The sequence below is a fragment of the Semicossyphus pulcher genome, unplaced genomic scaffold (assembly GCF_022749685.1).
Source record: "Semicossyphus pulcher isolate SPU_LCO1_2020_fin unplaced genomic scaffold, fSemPul1.0.p SCAF_1, whole genome shotgun sequence".
Lineage (NCBI taxonomy): Eukaryota > Metazoa > Chordata > Actinopteri > Labriformes > Labridae > Semicossyphus > Semicossyphus pulcher.
In genome coordinates, this window is record NW_027211603.1 from 16,251,762 (window position 1) to 16,274,022 (window position 22,261).

General features: G+C 40.4%; 2 protein-coding genes across 2 annotated transcripts in view; both read right to left on the minus strand.

Moving 5' to 3' along the window:
- Positions 1-14,671: 14,671 nt before the first annotated feature.
- On the minus strand, positions 14,672-16,100 carry rassf10b (Ras association domain family member 10b). The gene has a single exon (XM_069663899.1). The coding sequence runs from the start codon at positions 16,098-16,100 to the stop codon at positions 14,751-14,753; it is 1,350 nt and encodes a 449-aa protein (XP_069520000.1). The 3' UTR covers positions 14,672-14,750.
- Positions 16,101-18,902: 2,802 nt separating this feature from the next.
- Positions 18,903-22,261, minus strand: part of tead1b (TEA domain family member 1b) — a 46,715-nt gene continuing 43,356 nt past the window's right edge. The window contains 1 exon segment of the mRNA XM_069660603.1: positions 18,903-22,016. Coding sequence (XP_069516704.1) covers positions 21,903-22,016 — 114 coding nt within the window. The 3' untranslated portion in view covers positions 18,903-21,902.

A 22,261-nucleotide genomic window follows, 5' to 3' on the forward strand; every position in this document is an offset into this window, starting at 1 on the left:
AGCATCAAACATTAAATATTAAACTAATGTACTAATATACAAGCTGCGAGAGTCAATAGTGCAATGATGAAGAGTGCAAAGGATGCTGAAATAACATGAATATGATGTCACAGATGGCATGAGGTAGATGTGTTTTCAGTATATACAGTAAAAACAGTGTACAAAGAGTCTTGTCAGATGAGGGATGATATTTATATGACTAAAAGGTGTGTCCATACAATGAGGTGAACAATCTTATTTACTGAACTAAAAGACAAAAACAACCACAAGTACTAGAGAGGGCAGTACCGAGGCTGCCATCCGCGGCGCCATCTTGACAGAAATACTGTTTATCATAGTAATAATAAGACAGGCCCAGTCCTGGCTTATTATTGCTCATGTGGCTGTGAGTCCACTAGGCGTCTCTGTGCACAAGCAGATGTTGATATCCAAAATCACTGTAAAAAAAATTAATAGAAAATATCCTCAGGCACAGCCTCAGTTTCAGAGTCAGACTCCATCCAGTCCAGGGGTCTCTCCAGTTTACACACAGAGGTCACTGAGTTCAGAAACCCAGGACTCCTGCTGCCAGAGAGACTTTGTGGCGTCTCATAGCCCACAAAACCAGCTCCCAGTTAGTGTTATCATCAATATTCTGTGGTTGCAACCGCCTTGTACTTTTACATTACATAACATTTGGCAAATGCTTTTGTCTAAACTCACATTAAGTGCATGCAACCTTTACTATTATAACGTAGATCCACTTAGCATTTGGTTTCCCAGACACTCCTCCCTGTTTAGTTTCTCAAGACAACAAGTTGTTTGGGGATGATGTTTATGCTTAACTTAATATGTTTCATCTTGGACAGGACGCCCTCAAACCTCTAATTGTATCCAGAAAAAATGAAGAGACATTAATCAGCCTTAAAGTGACACAGGATTGAAGTCATAACCATATGTCACACACGGAATACAAAAAGTGATACAGGGAAGATATGGTCTGCCATAATGAGATTGGAAGTAGATTTATATCATAGGTGGGCTGTGGTATAAAGAGAGGAGGTGGCCAGTATTAAAGCTACGAATCAAAAGCATTCAGGACTGACTTGTGAAGCTAATATTTTCCTTTTTGCTGTTTTCCTCCTCTTTTAACAGCTGGGCGAGGACAGGCTGTGGTGTCTTAAATCCAATTAAAATTCAGACAGAGAGATGTTAACATGCAACATAACACCTTATTTATCTCCAAGCCAATCCAACCATCTGCTCTCTTTGTGGGATAAAGTGTCAGCAGACCACACACTGACACGTGTAAAATCTAATATAAAATGTGCGGCCTGTATTAAAGCAGCATTTTCTGAATCCTGAAATAAAAGTCTTCTCTGTAATTGAATGAAACGAGCACACACATGTTGTTATTTATAGTGTTTCCCGCAGTAAATAGCAACCATCTCACAGTTCTATTCCAGGATAACAACAACGTCTTCCTGTTATATGAGCTTAGGTTTGCTCAGCAGATAAAAACCTAGTGAGTGGATGCAATATGAGAGCAGAGAGAAATAAGCAAAGTGCCTTGAAAGGTCACACGATTCATGATATTTAAAGCCAAACACAAGATAAAATAATAATCAATGCCGGAAATGTACATGTGAAGGAAACAGTTAAAAGCATTTTGCATTGACTACATGTGATTGATGGTATGTAGCCAAGCAGGTTTATGCTTGATAACCTACTGTGTTTGACATCAAACCTTTGACCTCATAAAACTACATAACGAGTTGTTGTATCCTTTAATTTTTTTTAATCACTTTTCCCATCCAGTTGCTTGCTACCTCAATACGTTTAGCTATCCTATGACTTATATAAAGTAGCGTCTTTACACTTTGCTTAAACACAGAAATGCAGCTCTGTTAGTTTCTGTTATATCTTGTGTTTCCCAAGGACTAAACCAGGCAGCATGCAGAATTATGGAATATCTAGCTTTTTTTTAATGAATATAGTCTGCTTTCCTGTCAGTTTACTGTAACCAAAACATGGCCAGAAGCAATCTATAAGCTTGTTTATGAAAAGAGAATAAAGACAAACACAGCAACTCAATGTGAAACCAGAGACGTGGAAAAGGTCAAATGTCAAAGTGAGACAAAAGTAATCTGAGACAAAATGTGCTAATGGGCTGATACTCTGCTGTGGAATATAATTGTGTAAATGTGATTATAAGGGCAGTGCGATGTTTTTAACAGCATTGTGTGCATTATGTGTGCAAGAGTGTCAAGAGGTTTTAAAGGACGTTCATTTGTCCTCTAAGAGTGTAAGTGAGCTTAGCAACAAACACACTGGAGCAGGTCTGTATTTGGATTTCAGTACTTTAGGTTTTTTAAGATCATTTGTGATTTGTGGTTGGAATTTCCAAACCTGCTTTTATGTCTTTGGTGTAAACTCTTGGCCAAACCTTTAAAGACTGCTTTATTGTTATCATGAAACCTCAGTCTAACCACTTCCTCTGTCAGGAGTGAGTCACAAGGCAAGAACCAAAATAAGAAGACCAGTTTTTTGCCATGTTTGGGTTTTTGGGAGAAATTTGGCATACCTTATCAGACGCTGACTGAAGTCTCTTTGTGTGTTTCCAAGTCACGCTGTTGAAATTTGTGTGGTTGTTGATTAAATAAAAGTGAATCACATAGTTAACTGATCAAAACTAGTCAAAACTAAATCTTATGACTAAATGTTTACGCTAAGAGATAAATGCTTGTAGTCTTCTCACTCTGTCCTTTGAATTATCTGACTTATCTGATTCTTTCTGCTGATGTAGGCCTATTTGGTATAATGTTTTGAATGGATTCATTTTTACATAAAAATGTTCTAAAATTCTACCGATGCCAGAGCATGATTTTTTCTGTCCTTGTCCTATCAATCACCTGACTAGACTTACTTATCCTTAACCAGGATGATTATCAGAAAGCCCTACTTGCCATAATGTTCATAACCCATGCAAAGGTAAAAGCAGGTGTATCTATTTGTAGCCTACTATATTTGAATCTCTGCTTACCATGGCACTATTTTCTACTCAACCTTTTAGAATTAAATTTTACATTTTACTCATCTAGCCACAACTGTCTGACAGCTTAAGTTAATTGTAAGTTCAGGGCCTAATAAAATATAATGTATAGTTACGAATTATAGCCCACTATCTTTCAGTGTAGAAGAAGACAGCTAAAACAATTAGTTGCGGCTGGTGGATTAACATAAAACTAACTGGCAACTATTTTGATAATAGTTTACCTATAGGCTATTGTCGATACAAAAACATTTAATGAGCCCTGTTAATGTGAGGATTTGTTCATTATTTTTAATTTCCTGTGAATAATACGTTTTTACTATTTGTTGTTGTTTTGTTTTTTAACAGACACCTTTATTTCCGGTACCGGTTCCGGTCCGGCAGGCGGAGTTGAATCCAGGTGAAGCTAATGAAACATTAATTATCAAACCTTGGATGTGGTCCCTCTAATGAAGATAAACCGTCAGGTGAACCGTCGCACTTTGGCGTCACAGAAACTTAAATTTACAGAACAAGAAACAACATATTTAATGTAACAAGCTAGCCTGTTTTCCACTGTTGCTATGCTAATGCTTTCGTTCCCGTTGTTTTGAAATAGGCTACTAGTTAGCTACAGGTTAGCTAGCGAAGATGGAGGAGGAGATGACGACACCATAGCAACAAGCGCACTCGATGTAGTAACCTGACAGCACCAGAGGAAAGCGGCCTTCACGTCAAATGAGGTTAGTTGCTTTGTTCTTGGTGATGTTTTGTTAGATGTATTCGCTGCTGCACCATGTTTGTTACCTTATCTTGTCACTGAAGCTGGTGTGTTATTGCTGCTGTCTACACCTACAGATAAACGGACATATGGGCTTTGAAATATGTGTAGTGTCCCCAAATTTGTCTTATTTGTTTTTTATAGGCTATTGAAGGTCAGTGGTTTGTGCGCCTGTGAAGCTCTGCTAGTTGCTATCAACTTTTGTTGTATTCAAGCCGTTGTGCATACTTACAATAAGCTTTAACAACTAACAACAGCACTGCAACTGTGTTGATAATAGATTAATTGTTTCAGTCTATTTTCAACCAAAATTGGCAATCTAATGTAATTGTAAAGTAATGGACATAGCCACAGTGATGTCCCCCATGTGTTTGTCAACTGCTTTTTTGAAGTCCTTGAGTTCGTAATTTTTGCCTTTTTGATCATCAACTGGGCTTTGAGAAATCACTTGACAGATTTAAGAGAATAACCTGCAGATAGCATTATTAGCCACAGTCTTGTTTGCCTAAAGAGGATACAAAAAATAACGCATTGCAAGTCACATAACTATATATGTATCGTTTTGTTCTCTAAATTATCAATATCAAGTTAAGTATTTAAATTGTTATATGCTATGTAATATACTGTCAGGAGCTTTGTTGGTAGAATACCACATTGTCCTACCTTGTACTTTTGAACTTTCTGTTAAAATGAGCCATTTTAAAGTATATTTAACACCTGGCCTCAGTCTGGCACCTGTAGTTAAATGTCCCAGAAATGGACATTTCCCCATATACCTTGCTACACTTAGCCTTTCCTCACTTAAATAAAAATGTGAATGTACACTACACTTACAAAAATTACATGAATGTCAGTCAAATAATGAATAATGAAAGAAAACACAAAGGCAAACTTCATTTAATGTTTCTCCTTTTAAAGTTTCTCCTTCTAGTTTAGTTTAGCACGTTTCCACAGATGTCCAGATGGCTGGTTTTCACAACAACACCCCTTTTCATCTCAAAGTATGCTGCACCCTTTATCTTATTCAGGAGGCTGGCACCTGAGTGCCAAATGTGCCCTCCTGTCTGGCAGATATTTATTTTACACTGAGAAGACATTTTTATCTTAATGTGGAGCAGTCTTTCAGTGTTTCTTTTAACATTTTCTCCTTGAAGGAACAAGATGAAGTTTATTAAGTTATTAAGAGTCATTGAAGTCCTACAGAGTCTAGACTGATCTGATGCTTCTTTGATCAGCATCGTCTCTGCAGCTATTTCCTACGTAACCTTAGAGGGGACAGTTAAACTGGTGTGTACGTATAGTTCAAGATAGAGTTAGATCATTTCTGTTGGTCTGATTACATTCTCTATCATTGAAATTTTCCCTAAAAGGAAAGGTCTTTTGATACAAAATTGCACTTAAAAGTCATAACCACAACAAGGCTCCTTCTGTGTCTGCCAATTCCAAATGAACTTTAAAGAGCTGTGTGACTTTTGCTGGCCTATCAAGACCACTTCCACAAATCATTTTTTGTTAGCTTTATATAATATCATGCTCTAGCTTTTTACCGATAGTGCTTTGCTGCCTTATAAACGGTAAGAAGAAGTACAGCTCTAAAAAAAGACAATGCAAAGCACTGCGTTAGTGGTTACGTGTAGAACTGAAGAAACGATGAAAGGCAATCAGGCAAGTTCTGTTTGACAAATAGATTTGTGAGTTCACACCAAGACTCTACTCTGTAAAAAAAAAACTGACTTCATGGTTTAAAATAGTCTATCACAGTGTTTACAAATAAATAACTCCTAGTTATAGTAACATCCTCCTAGATGTACAATATACAATTTAGATTTGACTCCAAAGAGTATCCAGCCCTCCTCTATCAAAAAGAAATGTGTTTCTGTGTGTGACTGAACTCTGTTGTGGGCTCCTGTCAGCTGTTTCTTAATGCTAATCAGCATGACTGTTATTCAGGCCCAGACCATCTGTGGAGCAACACAGATTGCAGCATAATAATTGTTGCCTTTTAATACTTTGCTTAGGCAGTCAAAAGCTGAAGAGCTTTAGTGTTTTACCATGCAAGATGGAGAAAGAATAACTTTTTGTATACATTTGTGTGAGAGCTTTTAGTCTCCCAGCAGCGCTTCAATTCTGGACTGTAACCAAACTGTTTTTTTTTTTACATCATTATGATAATTAATCTTGTGTTTTAACTTATACCTGAACTTGACATTTTGAAGAGGAGAAATTGCACCAAATATAAGGACTGTAAATGAATTAACATTGAGATTATCTATAGTGTCTGGATGAACCATGTGCCCCTCCCTGAGAGACGCCACAATAAAAGTTTAGCAGATAAGAAAAGTAGTGATAAAGAGGACAGTGACTGAACCCACTACAGCTTTTAATTTTGTGGGCTATGATGACATACACATGTAACATGTTAAACGAGTGTGAAAAGGCCAAAAGTAAAGATTATTTTTTGGACGTTTGCCTTTATATGATAGGTCAGCTGAAGAGAAACAGGAAATGTGGGGAGTAGAGAGTAGGATACTGGAGAAACTTGCTACAGTGAGAGGACTTCTCTGAGTTTTATAACCTTCACTCATCTTTTCCTTCGCAATTACCATTTTAAAGTGAGATATTAATCACTTATAATCATCAGCATTTTAAGTCGTACAACCATATGTTTTCCATTCATTTGATTGCATTGTGGGATTATTTGCCTGTTCCTGGACACACCCATTATGGCTAGCTTTAACACCGGATCATCAACAAGCCCAGATCAGCTGCTGGACAAAGATCCTTTTAAGTAAATGTAATGTAGACATTCATTGAAACATGGTTGAAAGTCTCCCCATTTACCAGAACTGGAAAGCAATTCAGCAATTTTTTATGTTAGCAGCTACACACAGGCTTTTCCTGTTAAGACATATTTAAAATGTCTGCTGTGAAAATGTGTGTTACAGGTATTGCTTGTCAGTAATCAGCAGATTTTATGGAAGGTTTTGTTGCATCCTCGTAAATATCCTTTGCATTGTGCAGACGCAATAAATTGACATGCTTCCTTGCTGTTTTGACTCTATTTCAGTCTCTACTGTACACAGTGTGTATGTTTTGAAAGGAGGAATGGCGTGACCCACACAAGTACTGCAACACAATCCATTCCCATTGTCTGAAAGGCCAGACTCTCCCATACGGTGATACAGAGGAGAAAAGATCTTGTGATAATTGCCTTAAGCAGAACCCATTCACTTTTATGGAGAGGAAGGTAATTCAGTGAATTTCAGAAACACCCAGACGTCTTCATGAGTTTTTCCGTAACTGATACACCAAGCACACCCATGAAATCCTCTGTCACACACGATAAGAGGAGGTCTGTGTGTTGTTTAGGGAGATAACTGAGCCAACACTGAGCTATATTATACTTTATAAAGCTCTCTTTTCTTTACGTATGGGTGTGGCACATTTTGCAACACATTACCCAAACAAGTAAAGTAAAACATCTTCAAAGTTGAACACATAAAAGATGTAATGCCACCAAGAAGCTCAGACAGGGACCCATGAGCCAACTGTGCAGGGTTTTGCTAAGAGGCAGAGTAATGAGAGCTTCTGCAGCAAACTGAACACTAACCAACCAGACTCTGCCCTTCCAGGTTCTTTTGTTAAAGCTGCTTCATATCAGCTGTGCTTGCTTCATTCCCCTAGCGATAGCTATATTGGTTGGGCATTTGGTGGGTTGGTCCATCACTTAAGCCCTGATTCAAGTATCTCTAACTGTTGGGTGGATTCCAAGTTCCTTGATAGACAAAAAGGGCCCTTTCGAACAGTAGGTGTATTTTGCAGCCAGAGGCATCTTTTTCAAGGTAGTTTCTTTAGGGGGCGAGCTATTAATGTGCCCAGAGTGCCCGAAGACTTTTCAGGACTGCTCCGATTGCCTCCAGTTGAAAGTACTTCAATCTAGAATGCAAAAGTACTAAGCAAGTTTTTGTAGTATTGCTCATTGTTTAATCAGATGAAAAGTTACAGTTCTGTACGTTTACTTCACACCACACTTCACAAAGCCATGACGAGTTTAGGATAAGAAGTGTTAAGGTTCAGCGCAGCAGAGATTGTTTGGCTATGGTCTCAGGGTGTAAATTTCCTAATTTGTTGAGTTGGGGATGAGGCCTTCTTTGCTTAGGACAAGGGATTTGGTAGTTGCCCAGTATTACAGCAATCATTTATCATCCAAAGCTGATGTTCTGCATCAGTTAATGGGGATCCTAATAAAATCCTAAATCCTTTCAAAATTCCAGGCTTTGACAAAAATAGCAGGTTGATGCGCCTGGTCTCTGATCAAGGTCTATGAGTAGTGTCCATGGTCTTTTCACTTGTCTCTACTAAAAATCCCACAGTGCAATCCTCTAGATTCAGTTGTGTGACTTGACATCTGGCAGTGTTGGTGGTGCAAATGCTCTCAGTTTACTGCCCAGTATTGACAGTAGTAAAATGAATGAGTGGACAAGGCCCGACACAGCCAACACGTCATATTTAATAAATCTTCTGTCATCTGACTCTTAGAAACTCGGCCTCTCATCTGGAGACAAAGCATTTGTCGTATTATTAATCATAGTTTCAAGAGCCTTAAAAATTGTTTGTCTGCTTTGGTGTGATGTGACAATATCTGTGTCCCTGTGGGATGAATCATCAATTCTTTGATTTTCAAGAAGGGAAATTATACCAAAAAAGAAGTGATTCTTTATGAATGACTATGTGACTTTGTTAAATATCCATAACATCAGTTTGGATGGGTTTTGTGATATTCTGTGATTGTAGAGTAGTATTAGCTTGTCCTAAACTCTGTCTCTCAACTGGTTGTGATTTAGCTCCTCTTAAGAAGGTTATTGGAGGGTAATGAGCCTGTTGGTGACAGATCTGGGCTACGTCTACTCCTACAGGAGGTGACAGGCCTTGAAATACTCAGAAAGAGGTTGTACAGTATCCCACTGATGAGGTCCCAGGGTCAGCACCCGGCCTTACAGGATTAACACACCTGCCACGGGCACAATGAGGTCTAATGAGCGCACGCTGGCGGCCCCGGTCTGTTAGCAGCAGGCCAAGTGCTTTCTGAGCGGCTCACACCTCAGCGCTGGTATTGAAGTCCTGGCTCTCGAGTCAATACCTTCATTAGTGACTTCATGGCGGATCACTCTCTGAGAGCGGACAAAAGCTCCCAGGAACACAAAGTGACACATTCCAGGGATTAGTGAAGTCTGGCAGGTTGTGCCATTAAGAGAGGGACAGTTTTTTCTTGACATGCAAGGAATTTACTTTGACCACAGAAAAAAATACTATATTCAGTTTAATGAATTAAACTGAGTGATTTTTCTTCCTCCTCACAGTTTGATGTAGTTTGAAGAAGTGTTGACCAAATCAAGTCATAGTTATGTGAGTTACAAATCATTATTTATTGAAGGTATTTAAACATTACCTCAATCCTCTTTTAAGAACGGTTTTACTCTGTTTCTCCACACTATGAAAAATTTTACTCACTGACTACCTCACTGATGCCAGATAAAAATCTTTACAAGAAATATATGAATGCAAACACAAACATAGCACAAGAGATTCAGCTTTTCAAAATACTACATACAAAGTGCTAAACTGTTTGATCTTCAGCTCTTAGTGGGCAATCTATTCTTGTCTTCTGTTTTCTGTCAAAAACAGAAACAATGCTTTTTCCTTAACCCCCCTTATTTTTTTGGCTTTTTCCTTTATTTAATAGGACAGCTGAAGAGAGACAGGAAGAGAGAGTTGGGGATGACATGCGCAAATGGTCACAGACGGGGAGTCGAACATTGTGTAAATCCATTCAGTCACTGGGCGACTGTGGCTCAGTGGTAGATTCTCTTAATCCTTAGGTAGGCGGTTCGATCCCTGACTGCTACAGTCACATGCCGAGTGTCCTTGGGCAAGACACTGAACCCCAAATTGCTCCCAGTGGCATAGCCATCGCTGTATGAATGGGCATAGATCTGATTGGAGATTGGCACTTAGGCCTCCAGCATCAGTGTGTGAATGTGTGTATGGATGAATGTGACATGTAGTGTAAAAAGCAGCTTTGAGTGGTCGCAAGACTAGAAAAGCGCTATATAAGTACAGTCCATTTATATAAGTACAGTTCATTAGTATACAGCTCAATTATTGTCACGTGTTGTAAATACAACTTCTGTTAGCTTCTGCTAGCTAGTGGGACAAAGGATTTTTGCCCTTGAATACAACCCTTTAAAAATGAGATTATAAACCTGTTTTGATGTTCAAATAAATAAAATGCTCACAAAACATCAAGCGAGTTGTTTAATTTGCTCTTTTTCAAGCCCTGCTGCTGTCTTTTTAGAAAGACAACTTTGCAGGTGTTTGCATGAAGAATTCTCTTTTCTTTACATCCAGATTTATGTATGCAGACCAGTAATCCAGGTCTCCTAATTCTGCCATTAAGTTTGAGCCGCTAACTTGAGTAATGCCCTTTTCAGACGAAATCATCAGAATGTATGTAAACACACCACCTGCTGACACGTGAAAGTCTCCTCTGGAGGGATTATCCTTCAGGATGTCACTTCCTCATTAAGAAAGAGTTGATGCATGGAAATAGTCTCACGGCTCTTTATGAAGTTAACTTAGGTGACATGATGATTTAGTGGCCGTGCAGAGACCTCTGGTCCTCTGATGCTCGTACACCACCTAATAAACCCCTCTGCTCGCTCCATGGAGAGCCAGAGTTTGGGAGTCCTGCTGCTTAAAGCGTGCTTCCTTTTTTGCCTCCTGCTCCCCTACTGCTCACCTTCATGACCCCCCCGGCAGAGAGAGTCAGATGGCAGCAATGCTTCAGTAACTTTAACCTCTGATAACATGACCTCTGAACCCAGCAATGACCCCGGAACAAAGACTGTGACATCTTCTTTGTTATGTTCTGGTATGTTTTGTTGGCTTGAACGCGGATGTGAACTGTGTATGTTTATGTACGTGCCAGGAAGTTTCAACAAGAAAGAGAATATTTAATATTAGTTGTGTAATTATGGAGGCAAAGTGGCTATCAGACGGTCTGCAGAAAGCTCTGACTGCATCCTACAGAGAAAAATGCTAAAACTATGACTGACATTCCTCAAAACCTTTGTCTCTTCTAATAAAACCGGCTTAAAGAACAGCTTCCGAGGAGGACTCTTCAGATTCCTGAGTTTCCTCTCAAGTGGCTCCAGCGTTCTGGGGACACTCCAGATAATCCAAACTTGACATTTATGCAACCCCACTCAGCGATGTGGGAAACACTCCACACAGACTCCACCTGTGAAACAAAAGACGAGGAATGTGCTCGTGTTTTCCTCTGAGAATAATGTAGGTGGTATTACATTTGCACTTGTCGCATGCGAGATAAAGGGTTTATTCTGTCAGGTCAGGCTAATTTATGTTCCTGTGTAACAAATGAAAAGAGAGCCACATGAGAGGAGTCAGGAGGAAGGAAGGCTGCCATTCACAGGACGTGTAATACAGTACTTCTCCTTGTTTGATAATGATGCTGCCCTAAATTCAAAGAACAAAGACCCTTAAGGTGGCCCTAAGGTGTGTGTGCGTACTTCTGTCTTTGTGTAGTCCTGTTTCCATAAATGTATTTAGTGCATTTTGCAGTATTGCCTCAGAAAAGCTGCATGAACGTTTGATGAAACTTTCTCAATCGCACCAAAACGTTTTTACGCTCACTTGTTGAAAAAGTTTTAATGCAATTAATGGGATATGTCAAAAAAGTTTTAACATAGCGAGCGTTTAACTCGCATGTTTTATCAGTTGTTTCCACTGAAACATCCAGATCCATCTGCATTAGAATCATTGCATTCCTTTTTTGTCATGCTAGTAACATGCTAGTAGCTGACATAACTGACACGTTATCAATGGAAAACAATTCCTAAGGATGTCTCTATATTTTTCTCCCTATATTTGGGTGGGAAGGTAAAGGCAACTCGCTTGTTTCCTGTTCACTTCCTCTTCTTCTACTTTGTTTTTTGGTGTAGTACTGGCTTTCTTAAAGCATATACATCTTTAAACAAAATGATGCTTTGTAACAAGCCCAGTGTATTGGCTCCAAACCAGAAACATGAATTATCTGCATTTCTTTAATTTTATTTAAAACTTGCTTGACAGTTGAATTCTGTCCAGTAACTAGGAATGCGTGGACCCAAAACTCACATCCCTCACTCTCCTCCCCTTTAAGACACAGCTCATCTGCACTCAGTTCATTTCCTATTTGTCCATTTGTGAGAAAGCGCTCAGCTGCAGAGCGACACAGAAACCCTTCAGCGCACACAGACACATGAGCAGATGTAGACACAGCAGTTAACAATAAAGGCCTGGAGCATGCTCATCATATTAGTTCTCTGCTGCAATAAACACTAAAGCAGTTCAGATGTCCATCATAGAGCATTCCTTACAATATGGCCATAATCATAGTTTGTCCATCTGGACTGTTGGGATGTTGTTTCAATACTATTAAATAAAAATACAATAAAAAAAACAATGATAATGACAAGATTGCCTGCTCTTTAGAGCTTATGGATACAATATGGTAAATGGACTGTACCTATATAGCGCTTTTCTAGTCTTTGCGACACTCAAAGCAGCTTTTACACTACATATCACATTCACCCATTCACACACTGATGGCAGAGGCTGCTACGTAAAGTGCCCAACTGTCAATCAGTTATCACATTCATACCTGTTGGCTATGCCACTGGGAGCAATTTTGGGTTCAGTGTCTTGCCCAAGGACACTTCGACATGTAGCCTGAGGGAGCTGGGGATCAAACCTCCGACCTTCCTATTGAAAGGCGACCGACTCTACCACTGAACCATAACTACCAAGTAGGTTGTAAACTCTTACTGCAGCTGCTGTCGCTCTCTGTGTCTGATTTACAATGACTTATACATGTGTTAGACTAATATGACATCTAGCTTGATATTAAATATAATTATATTATTCTCCGACATAGTTTTCAATTGAACATTTATTAAACCAGTTTTAAAAAGGCCAGTTTTGAATGCTGTGTGCTCAGTGTCGCTCTGTGCTTTGCCTCAGGCTCTGATTGTGTTCCCAGCTGTGTGCATCCTTGTTTAAACTCTGCCACTTAATAGTTATTTTTTAATGTTACTAATAATAGAGAAAGGAATTTTGATCGCATGTCTGAATTATTGCACTTCAGGGATTATAATAATTCCTCTGAGGGGTACATAGTGAAAATCTCATTGTGATAATAAGCATCTCTGTGTAACACGGTACTCTGGGAACACAAATGATCCTCTGATACTCACACATATGAGAGTTACGTAACACTTTCTCTTCTGCTGTGTCACTCAGTCACTGTATCTGCTGAGAAACCACTTTCCTCATCTTTTATTCCTCCTGTGGTCACGAATAATTCAATACAGCTATTAAGTAGGAATACAACTCCTGAGACACAGCGATACACAAGACAACACAAAAGTATACATTACTACCTGTGTATTTCGTTAAAAGGCAGCACATGGGCGAGTCTATCAAGGGGTAAATCAGTACTGTGCCTAATGTTGCTGTTGATGTGGGATTTTTGTGTGTGTCATGGAATAATTTCACTGAGCTGTCTGTCATAAATATACCTGAAAGAGGAAATGGGGAGTTTTTTAATGAAATTGACAAATAAACTGTGTTTAATGCGGTTCAGTCTCATCATGTTGTAAATGCTAAATGAAATGGTAACATCATGGCCGCTGCCTGATCCACTAAGGTCAGTATCAGTGTCATACTAATCTGGCATAATGGATCAGTGCACCGTTAGATATCATTGTCCTTGTAGAGCAAAGACAGTCAGTGGGCCACATTATCATTTGCATGATGACCTCAGAAGACTGTCGGAGCCCTTAAAGTGCTTTCAGTTCACGACCAATGACGGCCTGTTTTATTGACACCTCTTAATCTCTGCTCTGCAAGATGAATGATTGTGTTTAACAGTTTATTGCACACCATGATGAGGTCAGCTGAGATAGATCAGCAGAACCTCAAATATACCACAAATGTTTTCTGAGAGATGTTATTGGATGTCAGCGAATGATGATGAGTAAGTGAAGAGTGACGGGAAAGAGAGCACAAAAAGGGAAGAAATTCTTCTTGACCTCAGAAGATCACAGTGTGCAGATTGTGTGTGTGTGTCAGCAAAATGTTCTCACAGTGGAATTATTGAGTGTTTAAGTTATGTGACCAAAACCTCCCAACACATAATGTCTGAGCTGAAAGAAGCGTTGTCTTTATGTAAGAGTTGTCCCTGATCCTTGTTTTTGCTCTGTGAAGGGACTCAGAAGATATTGTTTATCATTCTGCATTAGGACACACAATCATCTGGTGAACAAAGCACTCAGTGTTTGTGTCTCTCTATCGGACACACTGTCGCTGTGTGAGAGAGGTCATTTCTGCCCCTGTTAGAGCTGTGCGCTCCTGTTTTGACTTCAGATACTGTTATGACTTCTGTTTTTATCACTCTGTCTGGGTCACGGTGAAAGCTGACATGTTGTTTATCACAATCGACAGACTCGTCCCTCACACATTTTGCTCGTATGTATTTTGGCTGCAGTCGCTGAGGTGTGTGTAAGCATGGGGGACGCTCTGGAGATGACGCTTTTACCAAAGAGGGTATTTCTTAGATGTCCTCCCTGAACTTGAACCCTGCAGAAAAGTGGAACAAATGAACTCAATCTTCAGAAACAGTTTTTATTTTTATGTCCAAAAAGCATCTCCCATGGTGGGATTAACACTTGTTACCCTGAAGTGTAGCTCTAAAACCAGATTAAGAAGGATGATATAAAATATAGGAACATTTGGGGATTATCATGGTGCCATACAAAGAAAAGGTCTACGAGCACAGAAGTGAATCCATTTCTTTCAGAGTAATTGATCCCTGAGACTGCAGTTCAAACCTGGTACATTTTACACCAGAGACTCCCACACAGGCTGGCTGTCTGAGTCCTGGCTGTGCAGAGAACTTAAGCCAGTGTCTGAGTCGTCGTCATTCACACTGTGAGCTTTTGACAGACCCCTGGCCTGCTCCACCCACTCACTCTTCCTCTCCAAAGTGCTCATCATCCCCGTCTCATCATCTGTCCCGTGCTTACATCTCTCCTCACAGTGTGCCCCCTCCTCTATGTCCAAAGTGTTCACTTTCTCCAACAAATCCCTCATTTCCTTTTCCCTCGCCCCGCAAATCTCCTCGGTCATCTCTAAATCGCTCCTAATAGCTTCCAAATCCGTGTTGAGGCGCAGACCGATGTATAAACTCACATCTAGCTGCGTCCTGATCCTCTCTCCTCCCAAAAGCAGTTCGTTTTCTGACGCTGTGTCCGCCTCGGTGCCGGGGATGGGCAGCGCGCCCTCTCCGGGCTCTGCGTCTTGGCTCTGCAGCTCCTCTCTCCTCCTCTGCATCCAGCGCTGGTTCAGCTCCTCCTGTATCTGCTGCGTGATGATGTCTATGAGGGTCTCCTGCTCCCACAGCTCCTCTTGCAGTCTGACCACCTCCTCACACTGCAGGACATACTCCTCAAACTTTGCAACAGTCTCAGCTGAGCACAGTTTGTCACCGTCCCTGCTGGAGGCTGCAGCAGCCTCCTCTAAATACGTGTCCTGCACATAATTAACTCCGTGTCTCTTTATTCTGTCGAAATGCACCTTCGCCTCGCAACTCTCGATCTCTGCGTTCAGCTCAGTAATCCTCTGAACCTGCTGGCGGATCGTGTGATCCTGAGAAATCACGAGATGAACCAAAGTTTCCATCTTTTCCGCAGAGGAAGCGTCCCTGTGCGCCGCACGCGCTCTCTTTTTATTCATCTTCTCCAACTTTCTGAAAGCTTTCCTCACAATCCGGCGCTGCTTCTCAGGCGAGATGCCACCCATGGGAGACCGCGCGGGCCCTTTGGTTTCACAGGGACTGTGTTTGCTGGGCACCACGCGCGCCTCTGCGCTCCGGGCTCCGTGGTTCGCCAGAGACGCCTCGCTTCTCACCAACACAAACTTCACGTTGCTCTGCTCCTCTCCCCACGCAACCCACAGCCGTAAGATCTTAGTTTTGTTGGGTAAAATCCTCTCGAAGCCTCTCCATTTCTCCACGATGCAGTAAGGCTGTGAGCCTCCGGGGAGCGGAGCTGTGGAGAGACCGTGCTGCGAGTCCTGGTCATCCAGAAGCACTTTGACAACATCAGCGCAGGTTGTGCGCTTCGACAGTCCGAACACGAGCTTTTCCTCCCGGCAGACCCACACTGAGATCTTACTCTCCTCAGACTCCATCGTGATTGTTTGTTAAACTTTGCCGAACATAAATAAAAAACAGGAAAAAGTAGTTTCTTAAAATAGATTTAAATCCGCATGTCTGGAGAAAAGCGCAGCTGTTTCCTCACTCTTTTCTTCTGCGTGCATGCGCGCTGCGCCACAGAACAAAGTTAGTGAGTCTGTGGAGCTCCATGCGTCCCTCAGTGCACTTTACTGAAGCCAAGTCCAGGACGCACTTCTGCTGCGTTTACGCTGCGCCCTCACGTGACCACCACTAGCAGGTGTCAGTAAGGAGATTTAATGTTGTGAGGGGAGATTTTAGGTTAAGGAGCACGTGCTGCAGCCTTGATGGTTTCTATGCAGTGTTTATCAGCAGCTACATGAAGGTGATGGTGAATGTTTAAACCCTGACTTAATTTTCAAATTTAGTCAGTCAAATATTTAAAGTTATTTTGCTGATAAATCGTATTTTTATTTACTAGCATCTCAGCTCTGTATTTGACGTGTCATATCTGATAGTGGCTGCAGTTAACTGTAATATATCATCTACAGTCTTTCTGATTATACTATTAAAATGATAGAAATTCAGTTCCTGCAGTCATGAAGGCTGAGTGGGAGATACAAAGACGTCCAGCAGATTCAGTGTGAAGTGGAGCAGTGGTGACCTCTCCTTCTGCGGGATGACTCTCTTATGTTCAGGGATGTGAATAGTCAGAGCCAGCTTGCTTTAGCTGATAATAGTGCGCGAGATTGGACAATACCCTTTGATACAGGAACATTGAGCCAGTATCAAAGCTCGTATGACAGAATGGCAGAGTATAAGGTGTGAGCCCATGCTGCTTTGATTGGTCTGTCCTTGCTATTTGGCAAAGTGTCTTTGCCAAATAGCCTGTGACCCTGTATTGACTTCACTGTATTTTTTTTTAATGACAACAATTGAGCTTTAGCCTCGGTAAATCTTGACCCCTATCCCATTTGAATACAACAGTGTGCTATTGACATACTGACTGCAGATATGGCCACCAGTTTCCTGTGATTCTAATGTTCATTTCATCGTCATACTCTCCAATGTGATTTCTGTGATTTTGACAGCACATCCAACCACAGACCATGTGTTGCCATGCCAGCCCAGGACCTCTACACCCACCTTCTACAGCTGCAAGATGGTGTAAGACCATCGAGAGAGCTGTTACAACAGATGTTTGGGTAACCAAAGACTTTTTAGAAACCGTCTCACCATCTCATGGAAGCTCATCTTCCTCACCAGGGTGTTGACCTGGCTGCAGTTTGTCACTGTCACAGACTTAATTCAACAGTTGATCACCTTTGACAGCGTCTCGGTCTTTCACTGTGCTGGGCAGGTGGCAGACAGCACTTGATATTTTTGTTCAGTGTTTATTAGCAAATAATTCATTTAATTAACTAACTAATAATGTCATATGCTCAATTCCCTACGATTGACTTTCATAACACGTGATTTATCAGTACAGGGTAAGGAATATATTTCTCTGTTTTGGTGGGGATAGTCTTTTACATCCCACATCATTAATGCCCCCTTTAAATAAACATATACTGGGGTCTAAGACTTCGCATTTCATTCTTTAGCGTCATGTCATTAAATGAGCTAAAGCATTGGTTCCCAACCTGGGGTCTGGGGCACCAAAGATAGCTGGGGTTGCGCGAGGCTTTGTCTGCCCTGAGACTGTCAAGATTTGCACATCTTAAATAAAATCATGAACAAAGCACAAAGCATTACTTCATAATCAAAATCTGTTCAACGATTAAAAAATATATTTTTAGTCCTCATTCAAATATAGTAGCTACTTTGTAGGCCACACCTCTGCGAACTAGAGGCTGATTGGTGTGAATTTTTGCCAATAAAGATTTGCAATTAATCACTTTATTGTTTTGTTGTACGTGTGTGCAGGCAAGGGGGGGCTCAGCCTTTCTTAGATACAAGCGGGGAGGCTTCAAGGAAAAAAGGTTGGGAACCACTGAGCTAGATTACTAAGCATAGAACCAGATTGCAATGCCAGGTGTCAGCACGCCTAGGTCCCTGCTTCCGCCTGTCCTCATGTATTTTGCGATGGGTTTGTTGAGCCCAGTGGGTCCTGACCACACAGTCATTGGTCCTGACCCAGCCACCAGATGCCTGCCGGTTCTGAATAAACTGAAGGAAATGGATGGATGGACTCTGTAATCTTCCTTTTATTAAGTCTCCCCTGATTAAAATGAAGCTTAGCGGACGTTCAATCAGGAAGTCGACAATCTTTCATTATTTACATTCTGACTGTGGGCAATTTGGGGTTCAGTGTTTTGCCCAAAGACACTTCTGAACCGCCAACCTTTCGATTGGAAGGCGACCGCCTCTACCTCTGAGCCAGAGCCGCCCCAAGTGTGGAAAAGACTTTGTTCGGTCTTTTGGTATTTGATGTCTTAACTTTATCTGCTTTTAGTGAAATAGTTTGATTAGAAAATGTTTGGATTTCAAAAGCTGCACTTGAATTTTACATAGTTTACTGATACCACAAGTTAGGGGTTTAATGCAAATGTAATATCAAAATGAGTGCGCTTTTAATTAAACAATGTCTCCCTCTGGTGATGTACTCTATTACTGCAGTGACATATATTTAAATATATTCTCTTCCATGTGAAACAGGGCAGTTAGAAACAAGCGACAGGCTCCATCTACTGTTGATCTGCGGTTTTTACAGATAAAGAGTTAACTGGATGTTGCCTCCTGAGGTCCACACCACACACACACTTAATTCAGTGTTTAATTGAAGAGACAAAAACAAGACGCAGTATTTTTCAGATTTATTAAACTTCAATATTGCATACATACAAAGTGTCTAGAAAGCTACAAAATATCTACTATTATCAAGAAGGCATCATAATGTTACGGAGCAAAGACACGACCATATGCAGAACACAGAAACATCGCAGAGCTTCTTTTCTCTCCTGTTGCTCCAACACTTTACCGTCATGGATACGAAAAGATATCACACATCTGTACCAAGAAAAGCCAAGATATACTTTGTACAAAGCACCTTTTTACAAAAACGAGTCTGCACACAAAAAACAAATGTGTGTATGATAACTAAATGTGAGCTATGTGAAAAATCACTTTAAAGCCGCCGTCGGAAAATATTCATAAAAGAAATAAAAGGTACCAGTACCTACTCTTTAACAGAATTACAAAGAACAAGAGCTAAACTGCTGCTGATATGTTTGTAGCATGATTCCTCAACCTGGCTGATTTATCTTTTTTTTTAACGTGTCCATTTTCTCTTCAGACATCCACGAAGAGAGCGCATCAGTCCGGCTGTTTTAGTGTTGAAACCACATGTCAAAATGTACCAGCAGTGCAGCAGCAACATCTTTACCATCCCAGTGGGCTTTTAACACACAGACAATGTCATCACAAAACCAAGTACAACTGTATACAAGTACAATAACGAAACATGTCACTAAGTAATCAATAAATGTGAACAGATACACAGGGTAAACATAAGAAGAAGCCTTTAAAATCTCCACAGCGTCCACAGGACTGTGGAAAATACTGAATGATTGAACTTTTTCTGCATCCACCAGAGACATTGTCTGCAAATATTCAAAGCTTCTTCCATTAAAATACTTGAGATGATTATACACTTTGTAAGAAACAGTAAATGTGTGAGTAGCTGTGGTCCTTATGGTGACAATATTAACCTTGACGGCCTCGTCCACTCTAGAAAATGTGACATCTTCAGATTGAACCACTTTAAAACAGGTCAGAATTTGTACTGTTAAGATTACTAATAAATAGTTTCACTTGATAAAAGCTTGTTTCGTTCCCTGCCTCGTCGACATCACAGCGGCGTCTGCACCTCTTATAGTTTCATTGTGATGTTTTCTGTGGTTGTCGCATCGTACGATCGAGGGAAATACAACCACAATGTTTCCTTTTAAAACACTTGAACCTGCAAGTGTGCACAAAGCAGAAGCTGCAGTGTTTTCTAATTGAGCTGACATCCTGCGTGCAGTCAGCGGCTGTACTTTATCAGCAGGTGTTTTCAGTCTTTGACCTCAAGCGAAGAAATCCTTTCAAATATATCATTTGTGAAATCATTTTACAAAGTAATATAAATGAATATATCTTATGTCTTTTACCAGAAACCAGCGTCCCTCTGCTGTCGATACAATCCTTTAAAAAGGCAATGTGGTGATTGGTTTCACTTGTGTCTCATTTTTGGTCTAGCAACATTTAATTTTTAATTTCTGTTTGATATTTTTTTTTAAGCTGGAGATTTTAAACCAAAGGCACTTCCTTGCTACCATGCAGGACATGACAAAAGAGTGACTTTATCTCTGTATTTTTGGTCTTAAACAGGAAAGGCAGTCAGATTGTGTTTGTAGTACACTCTTTTAAAAAGGCTGATGTTTTAGGAACATATTACAGCTTTAAAGACAAAAAAATAAAACCTGTATTTTAACCGTTTTAACATTTGCAAACATAATTTAAAGTGTACTGCCTCTGAACAACAACAAAACACTGTATTTCTAGCAGTGTTTCAGTTATAACAAATAAAATGTATTAGATGTAAAGATGTACCAAGTAATATACCAGCAATAAGGTTTTGAGTAATTTTTGCCTGTTTTTATCCACAAAGAACAAAGCAAAGGGTTAATGTTCGAGTATATTTTAAGGCACTGTACATCTACACTTTGGCAGATAATATTGTGAATTTCTTACACAACATACAAAGAGTCCTCCTCGCGTAGAGATCACAGTTTTAGTGGCATCTTTTGGAGTTCACACAGCTTTAACATGTCATAAGGCTAGGGATCGGTGTAGGCCACAGAAACATGTGATCACAGTGTGAACATGAAGGCAGCAACACTCTGGTCTGGAGTTATTACACTGGGATTCCAGAGGGGGGCGATATTCTGAGTCTTTAAAGGGGGGCAGAGCCACAGCAGACTGCACAAGGCCTGCTGTGTACATCAGATTAATAATGGTATGATTAATTTTAAGTGTTCTAACAGGGGAAAAATAAGAAAGGGAACAAAGTGCTTTTGGAGAAGGCGAGAGTCCGGTTAGAGTGATCAGAGCAGTTCATGTCTCAAACCTAAATATTCTCCTATCAGCTGTCACAGATGTTTGCAGGTGGTCGGACTTTCTACACGTACGGAGCAGATGCAGGCAAAATGATTGTTTCACAGTGCATTCATTCGGTTTATGTCTAAGACTTGGAGTGCTTCAACAGGGATAAATATACTAATGAAAGAAACTTGTTTCCTCCTTACTCTGCCTATGTAGTGATGTTAGTTCTGTTTCTTTGGAAAATCTATTGGCTGTGGGTGCACGTCTGTATATCGACAGTATGTATGCTCACAAATTAAAAAGTACAAACATACAAAACACACTCACACTTATTACACAGACCACGTGAGGCCGCTGACAGAAAAGGCCAGCGTCCTTTTTTTTTTTTTCTTACTCTACATAACAAAGCAGAAGAAGACGACACACACATTTCCATTTACCAAATTAATCTTCTAAAATTCTTTAAGAACGGCCACATTTATACCCAACGGAGACCAACTCAACATAGTTTAAACAAGAATTCCCATATTTAAACATAACACAACTGTACCGCAATTCACAGCTGCAGTCGAATAACAAACACTTTATATTAAAACAGATTTCAAACAACTGACTTCACCCAATACCATGACCAAAAAGCATTGTAGGTGTGACTTTCAGGTAGAGGCACTGCCACTTGTTTTGAGGTTGGTAAGTCTATGAAAAGAGGAGGATTGGTGGAGGGGGGGGGGCTCTCATTCCTTTACCAGTCTGTAGATATGATGCTGGGCGCCGTGCTCACTGTTTGAAACTTCAAACACACACGCCATACATAGCAGCGTCTCCTGGGTGTCCCTGTTCGTCACCACCTGCAAGACAACAGACAGATAGTTTAGAGCAGAAAAGTAGTACACTCTTATACTAAACTGTCTTTTTAGTATAACAAAAATGTAGGATTAAGAGACAAGGTTCATGTTTCCTGAAAACAATCCATGTTGTCGTGAAGAGATGTTTAATACATTTAGAAGTAACAAGGCCTTTATAACTCTACGTCTGTGCTATGTATTAAAAAAAAAGATAAAAGCATTCCGTGGTGAAAGATAACATTTATGTC